Below are 27,141 nucleotides of genomic sequence, written 5' to 3'. Positions count from 1 at the left end.
AATTAATCCATTTTTCCACATCTCTAGCTAACGTTGCAGCATATCAAAAATCATAGAATCACAGAACCAGTCAGGGTTGGAAGGGACACAGCAAGCTGTTGCCTGAACTTTCATGGACTATTGCAGCATCTAAGGAGGGAAGCTGTGAATTGCTTTTACCTGAATTATCTGCCAGTCGGAATCTGCCACAACAGAGATGTCTCCTCCATTGTTTCTGCACATTTTCTTTCATAGCACAATGGAATACAAATATAAACAAACCTGCAACAAAAGTAAATAAACAGTAAATGAACAGACAGATTAACTAAAATCTGCTATGAAGTATAAGGAAAGGAAAACAATCTTAAATTTTTCTTATTGTTATCTATGCTTCATAGAGTTAAATTAATTAAAGCTTTCCCATAGCTGCTGTAAAAGTGTCTGAGATATCAGAAGAGAGAGCACAGGACCCCTTTTATTGATACTGTTGGTTTAGATCCAGCTCAGTGTGTTTTCTTAAATTATTATTTTTGTCTTAGAGGGAAATAACTAAAAGGCTTTGTCTTTGAAACAAATGAGCATTTTATACCCAAAAGGACTGCAAGAGTCAGACTGCAAAGTAAATCCAGGCACTATCATATTATCAAGAAGATATTTTTATCCACCTGTATTCTTTCAAAACTGGAATTCTTGTAATTGGCATTAAAGAGTGCTATGAAAAAGCACACTTGGATTTATATGCATCACTTGAAATGATTATGAAAATGCTAATAATATGCTCATAAATGCTAACTAGGTGTCCAGTTACATGCATGTAATCACAATAAATGTGTTCAAGAATGTTTTGGCAGAGTTCATATTTCTCATGCAATTGTATAATCTTTATTTTCAAGACAGAAGATTAGCATCTACCACATGGCAAAGAAGGACTTAACTGGGTGTATGGTACAATTTCATAATTCTACAGAGATAGTTTGAAGCTAAATATAGAAGTTGGAAATCTTCTATGCTCCTGGCTCTCCCAAGCAGGCACTGATTGTGGAATCTTCCGTCATTCTCAGGTCAGCCTGTTCTTGTTTTACTCCCTGGGAGAGAGCCAACTTGAGCTTTGCCAACTGATGGCAAAATGATATTGCCAAATCCCTCATGATTACAATCTTAAGCATGAATAAATGCTACACAGCGTGGGCAAACATGCTTAAGTGCCATCCTCTAAAACTGTTCCTTTGCGATCATCTTCAGTAGTTCTATATACTAATGCCCACTATGTTTCTGCTGGAAAAACACAGTGTCAGAGTATAGCTTGGAAAAAATACTTTGGAGTATAAAACTAGCCTCTCTTCTCCAAAGTGCTGAGAATGTATGAGTACATGTATGAATGTCATTGAACTGGACTTGTATTTGGTTACAGCCATCAGGCCAGGCAGAGACCACTGAGATCAGCTAACTTTAGGTACAGGCTGTGTCATCAAACATTTTTGCAAAACTTTTCAAGAGCTGATGGGGAAAAAGAAGCAAAAGCACAATTAAAGAAAGGCAAACAGACTTTAAGGCACCCCATATGAAATCTCTGCTGCTTTATGGTTACTGTTGTCTGCATTTAGTAAAATATTTCTCTGTGTGATTTAAGCACAAAGTAATTCCAGTGCTATCACTAGCAGCTCTTATAGGCTTACAAACAAGCAGTTTCTGGCTCCAAGTACTTCTTAAGACTTCTGCACAGGTACAAACTTACTAAACTGATGCTTAATTAAATTGTGGTGAATGTTTGGAACATATTGAATAGTTAAAAATCTGTGTATCTATAGTAATAGAAAACGAATGTACTGCATTAAGTACTTTGCCTTTGCCCTGTCTGGGCTTGATCTCCAATTTTTGTTTTCCTCTGTTTCATTATTCATTAAGTTTACAATGTGCTTTAGTAATTTGGTTTTGTTTCCCAGAGCCAAATCAGACCCTAGGCTTGGATCTATCTTGGCTTTGACTTAAAAGCGTTTGGCTTGTCCAGGCACATATATAAAATAAGCAGCCAAAAAAGAGATGTTCCCAGATTTTCTGCTCTGTCAAAGAGAAAAATCATTTCCTATGTAGATGAAATAGCAAAGTACAGCAACACCAGTAGTTGCTGCAAGTTACTTTTTCACTACCAGTGCACAGAAAACCATTGATGGAGGCTGCTGCTATAACTTAAAATACTCTGCAGTTTTTAAAAACTTGAGAGAATAAAGATATTTACTGAGGCCTCAATAATTAAGCTCATGTTAATAATGATGAAAGACTTGCATACCGAACTACTTTTTGCTGCCTGATAAGAGAATAATAGAATCGTAGAATGTACTGGGTTGGAAGGGACCTTTAAAGGTCATCCAGTCAAACCACCCTGCAGGTAACAGGAATATCCCCAACTAGATCAAGTTGTTCAGAGCCCCATCAAGCCTGACCTTGAATGACTGTAGGGATGGGGCCTCCATCCTGGGCAACCTGTTCCAGTGTACCACCACCCTCACAGTAAAGAACTTCTTCCTAATGTCCAATCTAAATCTACTCTGCTCTAAGTTAAAACCATTGCCCTTTGTCCTAGCGCTGCATGCCTCTATAGGCCCTCCCCAGCCTTCTTGTAGGCCCCCTTCAGGTACTAGAAGGCTGGTATCAGGTCTCCCCAGAGCCTTCTATCCTCCAGGCTGAACAACCCCAAGTCTTGCAGCCTGTCTTCCAGCCCTCTGATCATTCTTGTGTCCCTCCCCTGGACCAGCAGGTCCAGATCCTTCTTGTGTTGAGGGCCCCAGAGCTGGGGTCTCATCAGAATCGATGGACATGATTACCTCCTCTGTATCTGCCGGCTATGATTCTTTTGACACAGCCCAGGATGTGATTGCCTTCCGGGCTGCAAGTTGGCTGATGAGCAGCTTTTCATCCACCAGTACCCCCAAATCCTTTTCCCTGGCTGCTCTGAATCACATCATCTCCCAGCCTGTGTTGATAATGAGGACTGCCCCTACCCAGGTGCAGGATCTTACACTTAACCTCATTGAATCTCATGATACAAATCTCAAATTTTTCTTTGCTTTATTCCATCCCCTTACAGCTGCATGTGCACTCCATAAGTTTTATGTGACTTTAAACATCTTCCTTCTTTCTTCACTTTTGCCTAGCTCTTTTTGACACAGCATCAAGCCTTTTCAGATATGGAATTGCTATCATCCTGTGCCCTATGTGACATGCCTGAGCATATACTGTGTCATCATTTCTACCACAATCTGAAAAATCTCATCACTCTTCTTTTTGCATTTACTCCTCAGGCTTTTCAGTTTTATCTCCTGACCTATTTGCCTTCCAAATACTCATTTTCCACCAAAGAGTGCTATTGTCCCATAGAGACTTTAACAGTGGTGGTCAACCTTGCATGCACTATGCACATACAACCTTAATTGACTGCACTGGAAATTCTGGTTATAGAGAACTTCTTTAATTTGATCCTTGGCATGTTTTTCAGAGTTTTAATATTTTTTCATGCTCTTCCCTTAGTTCTAATCTCTCTAGGCCCATCTAAATTTCTAACACAGGCATATTGGAGCAAATAGTTCATTATGCTGCTAGGGGAGTATCAGAATCTGTCCTTTGGAAAAGAAGTCTTTAGTAAGAACACCACATCTGAACAATTTTTGCCATATTGCCTACATTTTAGATTGAAACTGAACCAAATCAAACTCCAAGCTCAATAAATCTTCTAGTGCAGTAAATACATCTAAACTGTAACAGATAAAATCTAAACAGTGTAATATTAAGTACTTTTCCCATAAAAATGAGGTATTTTGCTGACGCTGGGAAAATTTATTTTTTTATCTCAATATTTGTATGGGACAACACATGTTCCCCCAATGACGTTCTTGGGTTTGGTTTTTTATGATTTTTGGGGGGGGAGCAGATTTATTTTTTATATCAATATGTGTGTGGTATAACATATGTTCTTCCAATGACCTTATTATTTTTTCTTTTTGTCATGTTTTTTGTTTTTCTTTATTAGTGGGTAGAGTAAGTGGAGGTGAACATTCTTACGTCATTTGGTGCATACGCAAATCTTAGATCTGAGATGAAAGTATTTTAAATGTCAACTATATAACTCTGTAATTTGTAACCATTCCATTACATTTTTCAGAAGGACAAACTATGTTGGAAAAGTCAAATATTCAAAATTTCAGTAAAGGAAACAAAAATAAGACGACTATAACAGTGGTTTGATGTTCCTTAAAGAACCAAAGAGCATCTCATACCTCTGTACTGTCTCGCCACACTGAAATAGGGCTGAATTTTGTTTTATGAGCTTCTCATGCCTCAAAATGTGCACTTCAGCCCAGAAGGCCAATCACATCCTGGGCTGCATCAAAAGAAGCATGGCCAGCAGATCCAAAGAGGTAATTCTGCCACTCTTTTCTGGTAAGACCTCACCTGGAGTACTGTGTCCAGCTCTGGGGTCCCCAAGACAGGAGAGAGATGGACCTGCTGAAGCGGGTTCAGAGGAGGATCACAAAGATGATCAGAGGGCTGGAGCACCTCTCCTATGAAGAGAGGCTGAAAGAATTGTGGCTACTCAGCCTGGAGCAGAGAAGGCTCCAGGGAGACCTTATAACAGCCTTCCAAACCTGAAGGGGACCTGCAGGAAGACTCGGGAAGGAGTGTTTAGAAGGGCTTGTAGCGATCGGACGAGGGGCAATGGTTATAAACTGGAGTAGGTTGGACATAAGGAAGAAGTTCTTTATAATGAGAGGCAAAATACTGGAACAGGTTGTGCAGGGATGTGTTTGAGGCCCCATCCCTGAAGACATTCAAGATCAGACTCAATGTGGCCCTGGGCAGCCTGACCTAATTGGAGATGTCCCTGCTCACTGCAGGGAGAGGGTTAGACAAGATGACCTGTGAGAGCCCCTTCCAACCTAATGCAATCTGTGAATCTGTAATAAAATAGTTATGAGCTTTACAGATTTCCTACAGGAATAAATTAAGGGAAGCAGCTTCCTATATTTGTTACAATCAATGAGAGGAAATCTTGAAGGTCGTATGGCATCTGTCTCAACAGAGATTACTGCAAACCATTAGGTAGGAATAGCACTATTATAATACAGTGTATTTTATGGAAAAGATCATGAAACAATTCATTTAACTCAGCTATTCAGCCCATATGTAGTTGGTAGCATTATTCCACATAAACGGAAACTAATGACGGTTTAGTATCAAGCGAAAACCTAAAGAGCTTGGATCTGAGCTCCCAAGCCAAATTGCTGGACATAATAGTTTCTAGAATAACAACATCTGGAATATTAATTGTTCACAGAACAGAAATTCATCTTACCTTGCAGTGAATTGAAAATTGAGAAGAGATACATGAAAGGAAGAGTTAAGGGACCCCAGGCAAAAAAGGCAAAGCCCCAAGTCATGCCCAGGAGGAAGGTCAAGCTGACCATGCTACGGAGGTTCCTCAGAATCTCTTCCTTCAGGCTCCGATTAGTTCTTTTCCCATTCCTCCCACATATTTGCACCATCACCACAATAAACATGGCAACATTAATCAGAAATATGACTCCAAAGTAGCCGGCACAAGTCACGTAAAAGACAACTTTACTCTTGATCCAGCAGCTGTGAAAATACATGAAAATAATCACTTTTAGATAACGCAAACTATCTGCCAATTATCTGTATGACTACAAGGAAAATCAGTCTATATCTGATACAACTGATGCTGTGCTATACTTTAAAATGAAACCTTTCTCTACTGTTTGTAAAAAGTATGAAGCCCAGTGGCATCTTAATCTGAGGTTTGCACCTGATTTTAGTTAAAACTAATTAAAAGGAAACCTGACCTCTGATACAAGCTGTGGGAACCGCAATCATGGAAAGTTTAGACTCCATATGAGTACCTTCATCAATTCCATGTGTGTGAAGCTTTAGTTACAGAATGGGCAAATGTAGACCTTTTGTCAAAATCTCAACTTTCTACCATGTGATCTAAAGGAGAATTCATTCATCTCTGGGGAAGGAGGATGATGGATAGTCCTTTAAGAGAGCCATTTGACAGTCTCTCATGTAAGAGACACAGTTTATCCATATAGCAGCAAACTGCTGGAATGCTTAGCATGATACTATAATAAAAACACAGAATGACACTTTTCCCAAAGAAGGAACAGGAAATGAGGTAATAGTCATATAAAAAAGTGGACATTTGCAGATTATTACCTGGACATCCAGAGAAAAACATAGAAAGCTACTGACAAGTCTCATATATTTACAAAGGAGACTGTTTTAATACTAATATTTTCTTTGCTGTTACCTTGAAGATAGAGCTTTTATTTAAGATAAACCAAACCACGTGTTATTTTTATTTTATTTTCATGACAAATCTTAACATTTTTCCTTTTGATAGAGGAGTGGTTGTACCTGGCACTGGGTAATGCATGTTTCCTTCCAATTTTTATTGTAGCCTTCTTCACACTTCAGATTCAAGCAATTTAGAAGATAATTTTGACCACCTTGCTTGTTCAACACACCTCTGACTTTTCCAAAGCAATCTGACCAATGCTATTTTTCAGATTGTAAATGCCAAATTGCAAGAGATTTAAATACTCACAAGTCATCTCCTCCTTGCCCGTTAGCATCTCTGCCATATAAATCTTTGCCATAAATACGACTTGTATTTGTATTAGCACTTGCTAAAACAATTGCTACCACCAGAGCTGGCAAACCTGTAACACAAGAAAACCTGCAGCTTGCTTTCACATCTCATAAACCTTCAAAATCACCATGAAAAGCTGAATTATTGATATCTCCCTCCTTATTGTTTTAGTACAGAGTATCCTAGGTAGTTACATCAGAAAACTGCACTCAGAAGTAGAAGAAAATACTTTGTCAAAAAAGTACAAATATATAAAATTTTCAAAGCACTTAACGTATATTAATGAATAAGCCTCATAATGTTCTGTAAGGTAGAAAATGTTATTTTAATATGGAAACTAAATTAAAATAATCTCTTTTATTTACCTAAAGCTAAATTTGCAATTGCACTTAGGCTCTCATAACATAGTAAGAAGATTAACAAACTATTACAAAAATCAGATCTAATGGAGGGATGGTATTGTGATTTTTCTAAGAGTTTTTTTTTTCATAGATGCTAGGGGCTGCATGATTAGGCTGGGGAACTGGGAAATATGAAGTCTATAATTTCTCCACTGCTTCTCTCAACAGTAAATGCCTTTTTCTACAGCATTATGTATCATTTACTTAAACGTGTCCTCCCAAAAATGAAGTAAACTGTGTATTTTTTCATGAGATAAAGGAAATATTGTAGGACCATAGACAGCTATGTGGGAGAGAAGTCTTTGCAGAACTCTGTACAGCTCACACACAGAAAAAATGTATGTTTCCTGACATGCCTTATTTACATGTCTTATCCTTGCTATGATAAAACAGATTCAAAGGGGAAGAGGTTAATTTGCTTTTCTGACTGCTCATTCCTTGTCCTCTGCTGAGGTTGCCAAAAAGGATGCTAGTTGCCAATGGAAAGGCATAAATTATCAGCTGGACTGAGGTCAGTGCTCTAGTCATGAGGTTAATGGTTTTGTATTGTGTTGTATTATTTCAAACACAATATGTGCATTCAGACAGAAGGCACAGATTCCTGATATAGAAAAAAAGCCTTGCTGCCTGAGCCTTGCAGTTATTTTTCAGTATTACATTTTCCATTTCAGTCCTGCTGTGTACACTGCTTTGGGCAGGCAGGATCTTTCTGTGGTTTATTCAAACAATTTGCTGAAGCACAGGAAATTTTGGTTGTTTCTGAGTCCGGCCATGGGCTTTGTATTTATCAGAAAGAAACATTAAGCTGGATTGAAAGTTTCTGCAGTACCTGCAAGAGTTTCTGAACTTTCTGTGTGCCATGACTCTCCATCTCTGATATGACAGTAACATTTTTCCCCTCCCATTCTGGACTTTCTGGAAAGTTAAGACCAGTTTATCTGGTCTCTCTGCAACTCCTCACACTGTGAGCTGCTCTGGGCGCTGAGTGCCAGCTGCAGTGTATTTGCAAAGAACTATACTGGGGAGCATGGTGACAGAGAGGGTTGGCTGCATGCCAGCAGTGCCAAGGGTGGGGGAAAGGAATCGCCATGCTGATTTTGATCCTGCTCTGCATTTGTGATAGCTTTTATATCCCATCATTTCAAAAGCCATGCTATGTAAATATTGCACCTACTGAACTCACCCCAGCCAATGACGCAAAACTTCAGTATGTATCGCCGGATGTACGTGTTGAACACTTTCACTAGGGCAATGTACATATGAACGGCTTCCAGTCCCATCCATGTAAAGGTGGCCAGAAGAAAAAAGTGCAGAAGTGCAGCTACAGCTATGCAGAGGCCATCTATATTAAATGATGCAATCCAACCATCGAGCAAGAAGATCAAGTTAAGGAAGAACAAGGCTGTGCTCAGATTCATCAGGATTTTGGATGGATAATCTCTTCGCAGCTTCCTAATGAGAGAAATGAAAATGCATATGACTAATTGGCTTCAATCACCCAGGCCACTTGGAGCAGTTGGGTGTATCAGTATACAACATAAATAAAAGCATAGAGCTTTTGTGGCAATAAAGCATAGTGTGATTATCTGCTGTATGTGGTGGGGGAAAGTTACTTCTTTGGGTCCTTAATGAGCTAATTAACTACCACAATATTTTAGCAATGGATTTATTAGCACAAACGTTTCAAATCAAATATAATGCAATGTGTTTTGTACTTTAAAAAAGAACTGAAGAAAATTAAACCTTTCAAAATACAGCTGACCAGATCATCTGTGATAATTTGATACGTAAATTTTTGCTTAACTTTTAGAATATACGGTCCAGCACTTGCTGTTTTATGTTCAGTGGGGGGTTTTGTTAGCTTTCCTTGCTTTTTGTTTTAGGAAGACTGAAGATCAAATCAATTTTCTTTTTTAACTGATGCACATTGAAATGCATGAACTGAGTGGCAATACAACAAATTTTGCTACCTTGGACTAGAACACTATACCATAGGTAATAATACAAGAATGCAATTATTGGAGATATTTAGAACTTGAAAATCCCTTTTCCTGTGCCCCCTAGCACACTATTCTTCTTTAGCAGCTACACTGTGATGTCCTGTTACAGATAGAATGGTTCCTTTGTTTGCTATGACTTCATTTTCTCTTTTCACTGTTCACAGAACTGTACCACTTCAAAACTTTAACATTCCCAGGAGTCACTTTCCTATTTCAGTAGGACTGCTGTTGAAATTGTTGCAACAATTCACAAATTCATTTTATTTCTCTTTCTACTGCCTTCTGAAGGGCTCTAAAATGTAATTATTCTAGTTGGAAATTTCTTAAGACTTCTTATGCTTACACAGGCAAGTTTTGTTTTTACAAAAATCCTGGTTGCAGATTTTAAAATAATACATATCTGTTCAGAAACCAGAGGATACTGTACTCCCAAAAGAGAAAAATTTGAGACACATGAGCCTTATTCCCAGGGCTGAGCAGCAAAGCACATTCATTGGAAACAGGAGGAAAGAGTCTGATCTTAAGTTCCTTTGAAAAACATTCTGACCATGATTTTGCATATTTATTTTCTTAAACATAGATTTCCCTTCCTAGACAAATAAACCACCCTAATCTTCTAACTAATTTATTTTATTCATCACACACAGGTACTTTCTTTGTGATATTTTCCACAGAACTAATACTTACTCAAATGCAATATATGTCAGAAGTGTTGCAGCTGAAAATATAGCAGATATCCCACAGCCTATGTAAGTGATAAAAGTGAGGACCTTAGTATTCTGTGGGTCAATTTCTGCAGCAGCTCTCTGAAGATCCTGTGTGAGAGGGGTAAGAGGCATCAGTTATAGCAAACACCTCTTCCATGAACACAACACTCTTTCTTGATAATTAGTCAAGTAAAACTCAAAAGCACTTTCACAGAATCAAAGAATCACAGAATATTAGGGGTTGGAAGGGACCTTCAGAGATCATCTAGAACAACGCCCCTGCCAAAGCAGGATCATCTAGGGCAGGCCACACAGGAACGCATCCAGACAGGTTTTGAAAGTCTCCAGAGAAGGAGACTCCACAACCTCTCTGGGCAACCTGTTCCAGTGCTCCATCACCCTCACTGTAAAGAAGTGTCTCCTCATGTTGAGGTGGAACATCCTGTGTTCTACCTTGTCTTCACCATTCCTTGCCCTATCAATGAGCAACAACAAGAAGAGACTATGACCTTCACCTTGACACCCACCCCTCAGACACTTAGAGACACTGATGAGATCCCCTTTCAGCCTTCTCAAGACTAAACAGCCCCAGTTCTCTCAGTATTTCTTCATAAGAGAGATGTTTAAGTCTTGCATTCATCCTCGTAGCTCTTTGTTGGACTCTCCAGCAGATCCCTGTCTCTCTTGAGAGAACAATACTGCTATAATCCTGACGTTAAGGTTCACATTTACTGAGTAACCTTAGTCTACAATTGTTTCATCTCTTAATTCCTTCCCATTTCTATCCAAAACATTGCACTTTAAGAATTATAACTGCTGTGATCAGCAAGTAGACAGAGCCTGATACTAAACCTTATATTTCAGTATCAGGAATTCTAATGTCCTTCTCTGGAAAAATCTCCCCTTTTCAAACTTTTTAGTTCCACTGCTCTCTTGAAGAAGATGCAAGATTTAGGAAAATGTAATTTATAGTTATTCATACTGAAATGTGCAATATTCTGGGAGTTTCTGACATCACTGCTTAAACATTAAACACGTGTAAGAGTCAATGTCCCTAACTCATGTATGGGTGAAACCGAGGGCAAGATACTGCTTTTTTGTTTTATGGTCTGTTTGGACATGCAAACTATAGTTATAAATAGAATTGGTCAGAAAAATAGTGACATAGACAGCATTAAAAACAAATAATTTGGAAATGGAGCAGGAACGTTCTGAGGATTTTTTTCCAGTTTTCTGTCCAACTGCAATTGCCACACCATACTGTCTGAGAATAAATGCCAATGTCATTTCCTTTTTTAAGGAGAACAAAAAATGAGAATGTTTGGATCCATATCACTGTGGAGTAAATGTAAGCAAATACTGAAACATAATGGTGCCATTCTACAGTGTCACTGTTGTCCATAGTAAAATCATCCAGCAAAAAGAAATTAATAAAATGCTACAAAACTTGCCATTCTTCATAGAAAAAGGAAGCAGCATTTTTTTCATACTCTGTCCCAACTTTATATTACAGTTTATATATGTATAAGGAGAGTCCTATTTGAAAATAATTTAATAGCTAAATTAAAGTCAGAAAAGATTATTAAAATGAGAAAGTAATTAGAAGGGTCAAAACTGTTGGAACATAGCCCTGATTCAAAGAACTTCTGCCTTATTTCCTACTGCCACAAAAGCGTTCAGGGAAGAGAAGGGACTCATTGAATATATCCTGAAGAAAGCCCTTTTTTTTCTCCCTTCGAGGATGAAAAATGAAACAAGACCACAATTTAGCTTGCAAAAAGACAAAAATCTTGTGGCTTTTTCATATCTACATCTGAGCATGACATGAAGAGAGCAGCTCTATTAAGGAGGATTTGAAAGGCCAAAGCTGAAAAAGTGCACATGGCTCCCTAATGTGGTTAAGTCCTACGTGTCACTGACAAGTCAAATAAACCCCCACTGCTGTGATCAGGGGCAAACACCTTTTCAACAAGTGTGTTTCAGAGGCCAAAGTATGTTAATTTCAGATGGGAAGAGATATTTCAGCCCACTTCTGATCTTTAAAAAAAAAGAAAAGATAGCAGTGTTCCATCTTTTTCATACTGGGAGTTTTTTCCCCTCAAAAACACTTCACATGCAAACTACTGTAGGTACCTGAATGCATCTCCCTAATAGGCTGCTCTCTGCTTATCTCAGACATCCAGTCTGGAGACTTTGCTTAAGGCTCTGAAAGAGTAGAGTTATATATTTCATATCACCCCTCAGAGGGGAGACTTCCTCCAAGAGGCAGCCTGTACTGTGTGGCATCCCCAAATCTGATTAAATTTATAAAAGAACAGCAAGTTCAAATTTACAGCAAGTTCAAGGCTTACACATTTCACCAAAGAAATTATTGCTTCATACTTTTTATCATTAGATCAATATAAATCTGGTCACATTTGGAAACCTACATTTAACTTCTTAAATCTCAGGATGAAAGGGAAGTATTGTGCTCCCCTGACTTTTCATTTCCATCAGCGGTTTTATTGACTGTAGGATATTTTTCTTTCCATGACCGTTTTCCCTAGCAATACAAGTCTTTTTTTTGTTTGTTTTTAAAACAGCACCTCAACTTTTTCTCCTATCTTCTTTTATTCTGAAAACAACTTGCTGCTTTCCAGATTTTGAAATTTCAAAACTACGTAGACTTGTTTCCCATTCATTCCTTTTATGTTACACCTTCCCATCTCAGATGCAAGTCATTTGTACCAGACTGTATTGTTAAGGGAAATGACAGGGATGTTCTGCACCTTAGGCCTCATTAAGATCAGCTCTTTCCATTTTTCTATTGGAAATGTTAGTACTAGGCCTTGGTTTTACAGTCCCTGACTTTCTTCTTCACCCAGCCATATCCCAGCTTTCAAAGAATCATAGAATGGTTTGGGTTGGAAGAGACCTTAAAGATCTTCTATTTCCAAACCACCAGCCATGGACAGCAACACCTTTCACTAGACCAGGTTTCTCAAAGCCCCATACAACCTGTCCTTGAACACAGAATCACAGAATGTTAGGGGTTTGAAGGGACCTGTAGAGATCATCTAGTCCAACCCCTGTGCCAAAGCAGGATCACCTTGAGCAGGCCATACAGGATTGCATCTGGAGAGGAAGACTCTGCAAACTCTCTGGGCACCCTGTTTCAGTGCTCTGTCACCCTCAGTGTAAAAAAGGTTCTCCTCATGCTGAGATGGAGCATCCTGTGTTCCAGCTAGTTCCTGTTCCTTGTCCTGTCACTGGGCACTGCCAAAAAGAGACTATCAATCACCTTCATATTGACACCCACCTCTCAAATATTTATAGCCATTGGTAAGATCCCCTCTCAGCCTTCTCCTCTCAAGTCTAAACAGCCCTACTTTCCTCAGTCTTTCTTCATAGGAGAGATGTTCCAGTCCCCCAATCATCCTTGTATCTCTCCTTTGGACTCTTTCCAGCAGATCCCTATCTCTTGAACGGGGGAGCCCAAAACCGGATGGAGTATTCCAGGTGTGGTCTCACCAGGGCAGAGTAAAAGGGGCACACACAACCATCCTCACGATAATGAACTTCTTCCTTACATCTAACCTAAATCTACCCTTGTTCAGTTTAAAACTCTTATCCTTTGTCCTATCACTACACTCTCTAATAGAGTCCCTCCCACTCTTTCCTGTAGGCATCCTGTAAGTACTGGAAAGCTGCTCTAAGGTCTCCCCAGAACTTTCCTTCTCCAATTTGAACAACCTCAACTCATCCAATCTTCATACAGGAGATGCTCCAGCCCCCTGACCATTTTTGTGACTCTTCTCTGGATCCACTCAAGCAGGTCCATGTCTTCCTTACACTGGAGGCCCCAGAGCTGAACACAGCACTCCAGGTGGGGTCTCATGAGAGCAGAGGGGGAGATTCACTTCTCTCAGTCTGCTGAAGTAGGATGCTATAATACGCTTTTTGTATTTTGGGATCACTCAGAAATCTCAACTCCTTATGGGGCACAATACTTTCAAAATTTAGAATACTCATACCGCCATATTTTACTTTTTATTTTACAGTATTTAGCCACCTGTAAAAACATGGTAATAGTAATACACTTTCATTGTTAACTTTATTCATTACATCATTCTTCAGTATTTATCGCTAGCTATTTTGTTGTGAAAATACAACTTAGTGACAATAAGGAGGAAAATGATGCCATATTATTAAAAATTATGTGCAAAAGGAGTAACACAAGTCATAAAAATGAGAGTTGTCTTCACCCAAGACAAAAACTGCATTGCAGTTTCTTGGAAAGATAACTTAGTGAACAGGGAGTTTGCCTACCATTAGGACCCCGAAGTGTGTGAGGTGGTTGCATAAGCAAATGGTCTCATTTTCATTGGACTCTGTGCCCACTTGGCAGCCCTCAGGGTTCCAGCCACCATTGCCACCTGTGGAAATGAAAGAGGAGAAATTGTTCTTTCCAACAAACTCACGTCACTCTCTCTTTTAACAGATTCCTCACTTTATCTCATGCAAATGCAGAAGTATTTTCTCAAGTTGAATGAATTTACACTAAAACAATCAGGACAGAAGCAAGTGTTCCATTTCCCAGTTTCTGCAAGGAATCACACCACATGAGCACTCCAGTAATGGAGTACTGAGCAGAAGCAATAGATATCTATAGATAGCAGGGAGTCTTTCGGTGAATGAGAGATCAGTAGAGAACTACTTTCTGGGTCATGCCTTAGTTTCATCCAACAATAAGATAGTTTTTAAACTCTCTTTTACCACAGTGATGGGATATCTGTACCTGCCACCCTCCTACCCATATATCCCCAGGCACATGAAAGCATTTGTGACCCAGGAGCAGTCCTGTCCTTCCCCAGAAGCATGTAATGCAGAAGGATCCTCTGAGACCTTAACAAAAAACATGAAGTAAACTACGCCCTACTCATTCCATCTGAAAAGCCCATTCTGAAAAATAAATGGAAATTTATTTTTTGTTAATTAGATGTTAAAAAGTAAAATTTATACTTCTGATTACTTTCCATTTTCCCCTGCTAAAATACTAACTCATTTTGTGATATCGTTCACATGCTCTGAACTCTTAAATGAAATTTTTGCACAACTCCAGACATTCATCACATTATCTGACTGGCCCTGTAACTTTACCTCAAATTCAAGACAGGATCTCTCAAAAAATTGTGAAGATCTTCCAAAACTACTTAAAACTTTCCCCACTCAAGCAGCCACTGAGAACAGTTTTCTCCCTTTGTGTTTCTCATTAAAGTGCTTCTTTTAGTCTTTTTTTCCCCCTCATTTTTATCCTTCTGCATTCTCCTTGATTCTTCTGTCTGAATTTTCTGCTTTCAATTACAACTTTGGACGGTAAATTTTATTTCTCGCAATACTCTCTGTACTAAACCCCTCCACCCAAAATCCTACTGCTAAGGATAGTTACTTCTCCACTCTCTGTTTCAACACGGGGAAGAGTAGCATCTCAGCATTTCAGAGTGATCTCTGAAATAGAAGGATCTGGAATGTTATGTGCAAAGAATGAAGAGCCTGAGTATAAAATCACACACAGGCAGTAGCAATGAAGAATGAGCTAAAATACTGCCTTGTTCATGTGTGTCTGCATATGGGACCTCATCAGAGTGACTGTCATCCATTTATAGGGTGGAAGAAGTGGGTGCAATGTAGTTTCTAACTTTCCTCAAAAGACAAACCAGCTTAAGATGTGTAACGGGCACAATCTCCTAATTAAATAACCCAGTGTTTTCAAACTTATGAGTTAAAAGTATGAGTAAGAACCTTTCATGTGTCTGAGTGGCATTACTATTTAATTTGCACACACAGACAGATCAGTGAAAATCTGTCATCAGATACAGAGGATAATTTTATTTTACAAATTTAAAATGTTAAAAAAATTCAAAAAGGTTATTTAACATCTGCTGTTACAAGCAACTGTACTAACCAGAAGAAATGATACAACCTGAAGACTTCATCTCATTCTGCAAGGATTAAGAAGTAAAATGGCCAAGACTGTGACTGATTTAACTTAATATATCTTTATTCTCCACATAAAAGAAATTACAGTATTTTTAAACTCACCATTTTTGTTCATATCCCAGAAGACACAGGTAGGCTTAGGATCTTCCTAAGAACACATGCAAAAGTAGACTTTGTACACCTTTTCAAACACAAATCTCATCAACATGTACATTTGGAACATGTTTTACTATTTATCTTTTTGTCAACAAGCAGAAGAATAAACATTATTTGGATTGTTCAAATTTCATCTTGTGTCAAATTGGAATTTATTCTGCTAAAAAGACAGATCTGCCCCGATTACAAAATCTAGACCACTGTTCCTCTGTGCCGTTCCCTTTCCACATCAACAGAATAATGAAGTTTTATTGTCTCACTAAAACCATCTGTGAGTATGTGTTTAGAGAGTCTAAATACTTTTAAATGTTTTCTTCCTTAGGACTTCTCAGTGAATTCTCTATGTAACCGGCTTTGAAAATGTGAAAAGCCTGCTGAACCTAAGTGTAAGTTGTTTTGCCTGGCTGCAGAATAATCATTATAATGAAATGCAAGAGAAAAGCAATTTACAAACCAGGTTCTCATAAACAATTTACTTAAGTATTGCATTTTAACATCTACTTTCTTAATTTCTCTAGTACTAATGTCTCTGTTGGAGGAGCTATTGACAACATGTCTGAGAACTGAGTCAACCTCACATGTTTGTTAACTGAAACAGTGTGTGTCAAAAGGTTGCCTGTGGTCTGTATTTCCCTATATTAATCACAGTCTTTTTTTAACAACGTGGCCCAGTCCATTCCTCCTTTGTTGAAAACCACATAATGACAAAATAACTTGGAAAACTATTAACAAATCAATTCATGTTTGACCAAAGAATTTAAGTAATTTTAAAGGTCCAGTGTAATAAATCGTGTCCTTAGTCACTGGTAGTGAACATGGTCATGAACAGAGGTTTTGCCCACAGTTATTGTCACAGAAATTGAAGAATCAACATTCTTTCAGATAAATGTTAGATCATGAATGCAATTGGAATGTGTGAGGATGGCAGAGGTAATATTTGGTTTTCATTTTTGCTTACTTATTTGGGCTTTTTTGTCTTAGAAATTTTATTTCCATTTGAGTTTCTGTTCTTACTCAAAATTCATTCAAATCCATCAGGCTATATGCTTACCCTTTACTATATATAACCTACCCTTTACTATACATAACTTACATTCCTCAATAATAAATCTTATTTTACCTGAACTTTGGTATGTTTAATTGTAACCTTCACATAATCCTGAAGATCCTGAATGGTTACGTTTCCAATACTGCATGCCACCACAAAACTGGTCAAATTGGCAGGATTTTCTGCATCCTTTGAAAGATTCAGAAAAAATATAATAAATGCTTACACAGCACACAACATAAAAGCCAGCACATGCAGTTTCATTTTTGCAGTGTGCCAGAATAAATAAGTTGTCAGCATTTTTACACTTTTGATCACGCAATATAAGAACACTATGTTTATAAAATCAAATTATGGGTTTGTCTCATGGAAGTTTCCGTATTTTCCTTATAGTCATAAACGTATATAGGCACATTGTAGGGAGAGGTTAGAAGGTAGAAGTTTCCTTTTTAATCATTATGTCTGATGCTAACAAAATTGTAACTCAAACAGTGTAGACATTATTAGCTCATTTTCATCAACAAGAATGAACTACCTTTCTTATCTTATTGTTGATGCTATCCTTTTTAGTAGATGCAAAGTATTTGGAAAATAATTTGTTCTCTGTATATAGTTGCTGCATCACTCTCTGTCTTACAATGAATGACTAAGTAGCTGTAGGTAAAGTCAAAGCAATGTCACATATTGTAGGAGATTACATTTTCTACGAGGTCTTATTTGATGGGAATTTAAATAGAAGATTGACACTATCACTGAGCAATACCCTTTCTAACCTGTAGTGAAAAAGCACCATGCTAAGAGATTTCTGGAAGAGAAGTTTTCCTTGGATTGATGATTTTATTAGAATGGAATTGCTTTATTTCCTTTAAATGAGCTTCCATTGAAACCTGCATAGTTACATGCCTGGTTGGCCTTATGGAAAGCTGGTAAACTTGGTCACTCTCTGTGGCAGATCTTACATCAAATGAAATCTATTGCCCCTCACTCTTCCTCCAAAAATCTGGGCTGCCAAACTCCTGAACTTCCCTGATTCCTTCAGTCTAGGGGTTTTGTCATCCTGACAAGATGTCAGGTAGCAGCTCAGCACTGGGTTCATAAGATCCCACTACTCTCGAGAGACAGAATAGCTTTAGCTATTTAGTGCACATTTTTCTTAGAATAATATTTAATTTCTTAAGAACCATTTCAGATTATACTGGAGCTTTGTGATTTAATTTACAGAAAACATAAAAAGTGCAGAGGAATGAAAATGCAGTTTTCTAGACAGTTCCTGAGCATTCAGCTTAAAGAAAACCTCATGGATACAACCTAAATTTCAATATAAGTCTATGAAAACCTTTGGACAGAATTCTATGGGTTTCAGTGGATTCTGTCTCTAGCAGATAACAAAAACTTCTTTTCAGAGAAGAAAATATCAGATGGTCTCTTCAGGGAAGGCAATTTAATATATTCTTACCTGTCCTAAAAAAGGGATAGAAATAATGTGTGTATTAAAATAAAATGCAGATAACTGCTTCTTTAGCTACAAGGCTGTGCTCAACTAAAGTTAGCAGTAAGTCTTTAGACTATAAACCATATAGAGCTACAAAGTAAAGCTATGCTGAGGCTACTGCCAATGAAATAAAACTGGTCAAGCCTACATTACATTTACATATTTGGACATTATCATTGTCTCAGAACTCATGAATCCATTCTAGCATTTCTTAACATAGTTGGTGACAGGACACTGGTACATCCAGGGCCTAATTTATTCCACCTATTTTATACACCTAGGTTGAATATGGGTTGCCTAAAAATAAATCTCCTGTCCAGTTTCCAGCTGCTACTGCAGAAAATCTCACATCTCTTACAGGTTCATTGTTGCATGTCTGCCAGAAATGCCTTTGTACTTTGGGGTGTCTTAAATTGCACTATGCTTCTTTGTCTGGAGAACACTAGGATGTTCCAAAGAACACTTTGTCTGCACTAGGATGAGGTGTCACATCTCAACAGAGTCCTTCTTTTCCATTGACAAGCCTTGAAAGCAACTTATGGACAGCAGTTCAGGCATGGGTATGTACATTGAACACACCTATCTTTGGTGAAATGAATCTCATCTTGAATAGCTTACATCAATTTGTCATATTGTCTTCTAAGTAATACAATGATCAGATATTAATGACTGACAAGATAAAACTCACTAGTATTCTTTCAGCTGCAATTAAAAAACCCTCCAATGCTGTAAGATAAGATATTTCACTGTTATGTGGAATGCTTATAATACAACTAATAGCAATGGGATTTTTTTTTAATTGCAATTGGAATAAATATAGTTATGAAACACATTTATACTAATGGATATTTTGATTTCAATTGGCATCTGTATCAATTTATATTTAGGCTTTATTTTTAGCATTTATTTATTTACTTACTTGTGGGTTTTTTTAGACTTACTGAGTTTTGCACATTTTGAATGAATTCTGTTGAACACATCACATGCGACAGTTTGAAAAACACATAATATAGAAAGAAGCGTGGTCGCAAATTTTCCTGGTTTTTGCTTTTTAATTACTTATAAAGTATCCTCTAGAAATACATTTTAATACCATTAAAGGACACATTCTGACTTCATATGATTTTATGCCATTACGATAAAAACCACCTGTATTCTTCTGGTTTCTTTATTAAATATATCCATCCCTTTTTTGTCAAAAGCAGGCTTAAAAAGAATACGATTTTAAATAAAGATACTTTGGGGTGTATTTCAGAAGGCAACTGAGGGTCAGAGGTATTTTCTTGCCTAGATTATCTGAAGAATCTGGATACACTGCCAACAAAAATGATAATATAGGGACAATACAATACTACAGAGTTCTGCGGATGCACAAGAGCCAAAGGTCACTAATGGGAAAACAAACTCAAATCTTCTGAGGCTTAGCCTACAGTTCACTATGAAACAATGTTTCCTTTTTAATTAACTCTTTTTTTTCTTTTTTTTTCCTTCAAAATAAGTATGTTTTGGGTTGGTTTTCTGTGTGTTTTTTTTTCCCCAAGCTGTGAATATTTCCTAATTTTTTGGCATGTACCACCCAGAACTATTTATAATTATCCTGTGATGGGACCCAAAAGAGAAAAGATCAAATCTTCCTGAGCCCCTTTAGATTTTAGGCACAAGTATTGTTATCTTTATTTCATATTAAATACAGTGTGCTTCTAAGAACACATGTATGAGAAGAACAACTGTATATATAGAATCAAACGTTCTTTGTTTGATGTCTCTCAGCCTAGAGTTTCCAACTAAGTAGCCACATGGGTATGACCAATCAACTCTTTTAACAGAAAAAAAGAGTACTTGGAAGTGTGGAAGACAAAATCTCTTCTGACAGAAAAGAACTTGGCTCCACTGAACATCAAGGACTTATATTAACGCATTTTAACAAATGTTATGCTGTTTTAATAATTGTCTATTTTATTTTGATTATATGGACCTGGAATATAGTTTTCCATAGATTGTTCTAAGAAAAAGTTTCTCTCTCGTGTAACAGGAATCTGCAGCCTTTAATTCAACTTTGCCATTTTCACTGTTTTGTCACTCTGAACGTAACATTGTTTCTAGTGCTTACATCTGCCATCACCTTCTCATTCCTGTAACTCATTAAATGCTGTGAAATTATTACACTACAAAGAACTTTTAGCAGCTGGCTTTGACTCACTCTAACTGTAATTACTTCAGACATATTAAAGTTTACCTGAAAAAGACCATTTTTATTGAAGAAAGTAAATTGAGCCCTGGATATAACTTCAAACTCATCTTGACTTAAATTCTTCAGTAGACTTGGTGGCAGTACGACAGAAGCCAAGGCATTTGTAGGATCCTTGTCAAAATCTATCTGTTAAAGAAAAACAACAGAAGAACATATTCAAACTAACCCCATACAATCCACTGTCCACACTTGGGTTCACAGCCTTATATAGAGACATCTAAACAAGGGACTCAAACCAATAAACACTAACAAGACCTGTACCTGTGCAGGAGTTGATACAATAAATACATTTTTTTAAAAAAGCTTAGGATGTTTTTCCACTATTCCAGAATTATAAAAATGTTTTTCAAAGGACAATTCTACCACAAAAAATAGTGTGTGTGTGATAAAGATGTCCCATTAGGTATTTTCTGCAAATGGAGTGGCAGAGGCTTCTATAAGCATATATGGATATAATATTACAGGAACAATTTAATAATATGAACCACCAAAGGCTAACTTAGTCAAAGGTTTGGCAAGAAACATAAAGACACAGGGGACTGAAATAGAATCTTTCCAAATAGCCATGGATTCATTTGCTTGGTATCTGATTTAAGAAAAAAGTAATGAAATAAAATCTGGAAACATTTTGACATACAGTTCAAAGACTTTAATGCTCCCTGATGATCCTGGGATAGATCATCACATCATTGGTGAAAGACCTGGGCTTTCACAAGGGAATCTCCCTGCAGCAGGGATAGCATGGAAAATATAAAAGGTGACCACAGCTGCTGCAGACTCTTCTGGTAGGAAGGATGCTAAGAATTCCGTCAGCTGTTGGAAATGTGAAATCCTAAAAACAAACTCATGTTCCAATAGGAACATTATAAAAAATTTGACGGAGTTTGGATTTTATGATTATTTAGACAGTGCTGTAATAAATGATTCCAGGGCAAGAAAATTCCTGGATGTCCTCATACCACAGATGGTAATTCTTATACATGCGAACATCCCAAACCTGGCTTCAGAATTTTTCCTTTCCTCTTTCTGTAAATACAGGATGAAATCTGGAGAAGAAGCGTTCCTTTGACAACAATCAAAGAACACTCAGATACTGAGCTTTGTTAATAAGAGAGCTAAATGGAAGAGATTTATGTCCATCAAAATTTTCAAATAAAATAAAATTCATTCCAAGTAATTTTAGCCAAAATGTCCATGAGTATAGACGTGAACACCCAATTATATTAAATCTATGTATCAATTTAAACTCGCATTTGAGTTTTGAAACAAAGTGTATATACACAGCATGTAAAAGACTTGCAGCACATTTTATTTTACTACTTTTTCTAGTACTATTTTCATTACTTGTTTTGATTTTTATAGTACATAGCATTTTAGAAAATGATCAGACATTTATTAGGATTGCTGCCTTGCCAATTTGCAGTGGGAATTAATTCGGTTCCATAAGATGCTTATATTCTAGTGATAAGTGTTTAACCATTTTTATAACTTGTTTTGTTTGAGCTCAGTCTTAGTTCCTCTGGCCCAAACATAGCAGATTTTTAAATTTTCTTGTTTAAGCTTTTCTGTGCATTTCTCCAAGTAAGGCTCACTGTATTTGAACAGTTAGATTCCCAAGAAACTTAAGATTACATTACCTCTGTCACAGACTTCTTACACAACTGTGAAAAATAATGCATTGCAATGACATTTTTAAAAGCATTTCCGTATCATGAGATGCAAACAGGCATATAGTGAAATTAAAAAGAATCTCAGCACCTCATTGCTACTGATTTCAATAGAACCTTTGGAAAATCCCAGCAGGTGTTTATGTACATCTCAAATGCTATTTCACAGGTTTTAGATATCTGAGCTTTTCTATGTGTGAAAAAAAGAAGGAAAAACATTTTTGAGGCAATGACAAATATCTTAACTACCGCAGCCTGTCTAGGTACTGTAGCACTGAAGACCATTCTGCGTTTTAAGTGACCTCTCTTCCTCTTATTTTTCAGGCGCCACGTGAATGTCTTGAACCACCCTGTAAATCCCAAATGGCACAAGTCTAACAACCTATGTGGGGGATACCTGGATCAGTTGTAGGATCTGCTAGCAGAGACCTATACTGGAAAGCTGAAAACCTGAAAACCTATTGTGTATCTGCATAAATCTACATGCAATTACCTACCCCCATTTAAGGTGTTTTATTCTAAAGATGAAATGCATCAATGGAATTGCTAGCTAATGTACAATGGGTAACACAGCTGACTGCTTATTATCTCTTTTCATTAGTAAAAACAACCTACAAAGGATAAAGTCTGTTGTGTATTTGTAAGCAAATCACTTTTCGCCCATACGGAACAAGTAAGTTTATCTGGGTTTCCTGTCACTCAAGGAAATACTACATTAATCTGGATAATTGCAGGAAAAAGGAAATAGAAAGTAGGGGGGGAATTGGGAGTTTTAAGTGGTTTTAGAGGAACGACAGTAAACACACTTGGAACAACAGGTACATTTCATGTCCAAATACAACTGGTGGCTCCATACCTGGAAATCAGATGCATTATTTTGTGGACTGACACTGAAAGAACCACCTCTGAATGAAGCTGAGCTTATAGAAGACACTCCAAGTGCAAGATTTCGTGTTGAAATACTCATGGATGGTCCAGTGAACTGGATCTTTAAAGCTAAGGCATCAATAGTTTTTAGAGCTCTAAAAACAGAAATAAAATTATTCTAAAAAACTGAAAACAGAAAAGAAGAAAATATTATGCTGTGTATGCTCTCCTCATTTAAGATAACTCTCATTATTGACTATGTTTGTATTATCCCTCTGTGTATTCACAAGGAGACTGTCAGGCTGTAAACTTAGGCATCTCTGTTGAAAACAAAAGCTTTTGATTTCCAGAAACTATCTGACTACATGTCACTGGTCTTGAAATAAGTTTGTAACAGTACTTAAATCTCTGCTGTACCATGTAGCAGAAGACTTCTTTTCCATCCAAATACTTTATCTTTGTCATGTGTATTACTTTAAGTACAAGATGAAATATCTGTGTAGCCAAGACGGAAAGTTCTTTTTGATGGAGATCAGAAAAGTTTGATTTTTATACTGCAATTCTTTGTCTAACCTTGCAGGTTACTCTCAAAATCGTGTCCCAAATGCAGAAATACTTACTCTGAGGATGATGCTGCCAATACACTGTCTGAACTGTTTAGAATATTGGAAAAAATTGTCACCACGGTAGAACCCAGTGATTCATCAATTTCTTCATCGTTTACAATTTTTTTTAGCTTCTGCACAACATCATTTACTTTGTCTGAAGTTAGCTGCTGCCCTTCACCAGTAAGATTCAGAAGCTGATTGGCAATGTCAGCTGCATTTTCTGTAAGTATGACGTAAAAAGAGCAAATAATGATTATCAGTTCTAAAGTAAGTCAGAAACACAAATTTTTGTTTTCATTGGGGAAAGCTAGAGCATGTTCTGTGGCACTTACAATGAACATAATATGTTGTCATTCTATCAAATTTATAATTTTATGAAAATATATATAGAATCTGCTGATTATTATATACTGTACTCAACAGTATCTTTTTTCTTTAATTTGAGTTTGTAAATTTAAGGGTCTGACTGAAAGAAAAAAAAAGGGAAAGTAAGGAATTTTCTTTTTTTCTCCTTATGTGATCCTTTCTCAGTGGGGAAATTAGTTTCACTCTTGAAGTGAAAGAACTATATCCAAAGTCACTATTGTGGACAAACTATTCACACTTTTAAGCCTTGGGGAGAAGTTTGACCTCACTGCAAATGGTTCAGTTCCTTCAGAGGATTGTACTCTTACTCAGAAGGTTGGCAAACACAACATACAAGCAAATTTCATCAGAATAATCTTCCTCATAAGGAAAGTTTGATAGTGTGTCCAATGGTAAAACATCAGTGTAAATCCCATGCTAAACTGTAGGTTTGATGCCACCTGGATGGGAAACTGATGCAAACACCAGCATTTTACAGTATTTGAGATTTACTGAAATTTACAAGTAAGACTTTGAAAGATCAGCCTTCTTTAGTCTGCAACTGGTTGTGTTTTTTTAATCTTGTGTTTTATAACAAAGTTTTTAAGTTTACTCCAGAATGTTCACTTTACATGAAAAGATGTTTTCATATTGCCTGATTGAAAGTACTCAATCAACTAAGTTAGGTAGCTGAGCCCCCTTGGACAACTTCTATCAGTGGAGAAAGAAAAAGAAGCTTCTCCAAGAAAGCCATTCATAACAGGAGCTTAGTGTATGTGCTCTGAATTGCTTGTAAGAGTGTAGGAGTATATTTCTCTTCACTAACTCTGGCTCTAAAAAAAAGGCCATAAATTGTTGTCTATTTAATTTATTACTCCTTTAAGGCCAGAATGACATCAAGGGGTATTTTACAAACAGTATAAATCTGAAAATGTCTGATCGTAAGCCCAGTGAAAAGAGTGGGAGTCTTTCCACTGGCACTTACAGGCACTGGAAACATTTAAAAATTTGTCTAAACCTGAATATCAGGCTGAGGAAAGCTACTACCTGCCTCTATTCTAGCTTAAATTACCTCAAGAATTTGATTTATTTAATTAATTGCTATCTAGTGCTTCATATGAGTGGACTGATTTCAGCCTGGTGCACTTCCCCAAGAGTTTAAATATTTATTTTGTACTGATTTTTTTTGAAAGATTTTAAACAACTTAGCATAAAGAAAGAAGATACCTTCCTTAACATAAATTCCTTATAGGAAGCAGTGATCAACAGTTAAAAAATTATTCCTTTAGTCAAAGATCAACATCAATATACTCACCTGTGCAATTTCTAAGATCAGGTTGCCCCCAATATGATGTGTAATTATGCAGACCCAAATAGCTAAAGAAGAAAAATGACAAAATTCATATGAAATACAACAGCAAAGTCATGTAAATGTTTCATTAATTATTTTGTAGGTGTCGCATTGGTCCACTCTTTTCAATTCACTCTTTTCCTATCAGCGTGGCCCCTGGTAAAAAGAAATATGTATGCTTGACAGCGGAAATATGTGATCAATAAAGTGATAATGCTGACAGAAACTCTACTTGTTTTGGATAAATTCCCAGCTGCCTCCTATAGTGATATGATAAGCTGCATCAGTGGAAATTCCAGCCTTGTATTTCAGAAAAGACCTAAATGTTGACACAAATTAATTATTATGTCCCTATTGTGGCCTAACCAGATGATAATTTTCTTTTGATAGCAATGGCTTGGGTCAAATCAATAGCAAGCTGTAACAGCTCTCAGAATAACATGCACAGAAGCTATGTGGAGACATAAACTTAGGCAACCCGGGAAAACTACAGCAGGTCACCATCAGATCCATGTCCAAGGTGAGGGGCAGATACAAAGATACCTGTTTTCAAAACACTTTTTATAAAAGCCTTGCCATAGCAAAATACTCAGATAATGTGTCCAAAATCAACCACATAGAAAACCGCTCCAAAATCAAACACACTTTTCCCTCAGTTTTCTTTAAGGCAATCACATTATTGTTGCATGGCAAAGGCAGAATGGAGAATATGAAAAATTAATCCTTTCACTTAGCACATGATAGAGCCATTCTTCAGGTGATCACCTTTATTATAACAGCACACTAGCAGGTTACCTGCTGTGGGATGCACAGGACTAGAGGAGACCATTAGCAGAGCTTCCTCTTCTCTCAAAACACATCCCACCTGTGCTCCATTCTGGCAAAAGCTAACAGTGTCAGAGCCAAGGAAAGCATAGCACAGTGCAGAATATTGTCATCTTTTAATGAGAAGTGCTGTATACTGACAATTAATGGCATTGTGTAGACCACAAATGAGCAATAAAGATAAGCAATACTGGGGCAGCAAAGGCCAGAAGCCTTAATTTTTAATGATTCTGAGGCTGTGACATGAAAACAATTTGACTTCTGCACTACTCACTCTACAATAAAAGTTGGTCAATCAGAATCCAGCAGATCTTGTACAAGATTAAGAGGCAGAGGAAGCAAGTTAGTTAAATGTAATGCTGGCTGCTTTCCTGTTTGGCACAGAAACTTAAAGATGATTCACACCCATGTTACCATATTGTTTCAAAAAGTAAAAGATTGGGTCTTCTGAGAACACATTCCAGATATAATGTGGGCATAGTAAGACTACAAATGGGAAATAGAGATACAGCATCTAAATTTTTTATAGATATTCACATAGAACGCCTGCATTAGGGAAAAATTATCTTCAACCTTAAAAACACAAACAAATACAAATCTTTAAACAGATTATTCCCACCTTCAGTTAAGACTAACTACTGGCAAAACACTTGTTTCACAGAATTTCTTTTACTTTCCCTTAACAAGATGAAGGGTTCTGGATTAAACCAAATACACACCTCATCTTTGTAGAATTTTGTTGAGAATTTCTTATACATGCCAGATAGTAGTAGTGGAGTGGCCACAAATGTGAAACTTTGG

At 37.2% G+C, this 27,141-nt stretch overlaps 1 protein-coding gene across 1 annotated transcript in view; it reads right to left on the bottom strand.

Annotated features, from left to right (window-relative positions):
• The window catches only part of ADGRG6 (adhesion G protein-coupled receptor G6), a 105,335-nt gene that overhangs the window by 5,084 nt on the left and 73,110 nt on the right, over nt 1-27,141 (bottom strand). The window contains exons 12-23 of the mRNA XM_054393684.1: nt 25,480-25,541; nt 23,832-24,039; nt 23,201-23,366; nt 20,663-20,803; nt 17,007-17,123; nt 15,833-15,878; nt 14,060-14,166; nt 9,732-9,859; nt 8,228-8,496; nt 6,599-6,713; nt 5,327-5,610; nt 160-261 (exon numbers count right to left, since the gene is read on the bottom strand). Of these exons, the coding sequence (XP_054249659.1) occupies nt 160-261; nt 5,327-5,610; nt 6,599-6,713; nt 8,228-8,496; nt 9,732-9,859; nt 14,060-14,166; nt 15,833-15,878; nt 17,007-17,123; nt 20,663-20,803; nt 23,201-23,366; nt 23,832-24,039; nt 25,480-25,541 (1,745 nt within the window). The remainder of the gene's footprint in view (nt 1-159; nt 262-5,326; nt 5,611-6,598; nt 6,714-8,227; nt 8,497-9,731; nt 9,860-14,059; nt 14,167-15,832; nt 15,879-17,006; nt 17,124-20,662; nt 20,804-23,200; nt 23,367-23,831; nt 24,040-25,479; nt 25,542-27,141) is intronic.

The sequence above is a fragment of the Indicator indicator genome, chromosome 2 (genome assembly GCF_027791375.1).
Source record: "Indicator indicator isolate 239-I01 chromosome 2, UM_Iind_1.1, whole genome shotgun sequence".
NCBI classification, from domain to species: Eukaryota; Metazoa; Chordata; class Aves; order Piciformes; family Indicatoridae; genus Indicator; species Indicator indicator.
Note: the sequence above shows the minus strand (reverse complement) of the source record. Positions and strands in the feature narration are given on the sequence as shown.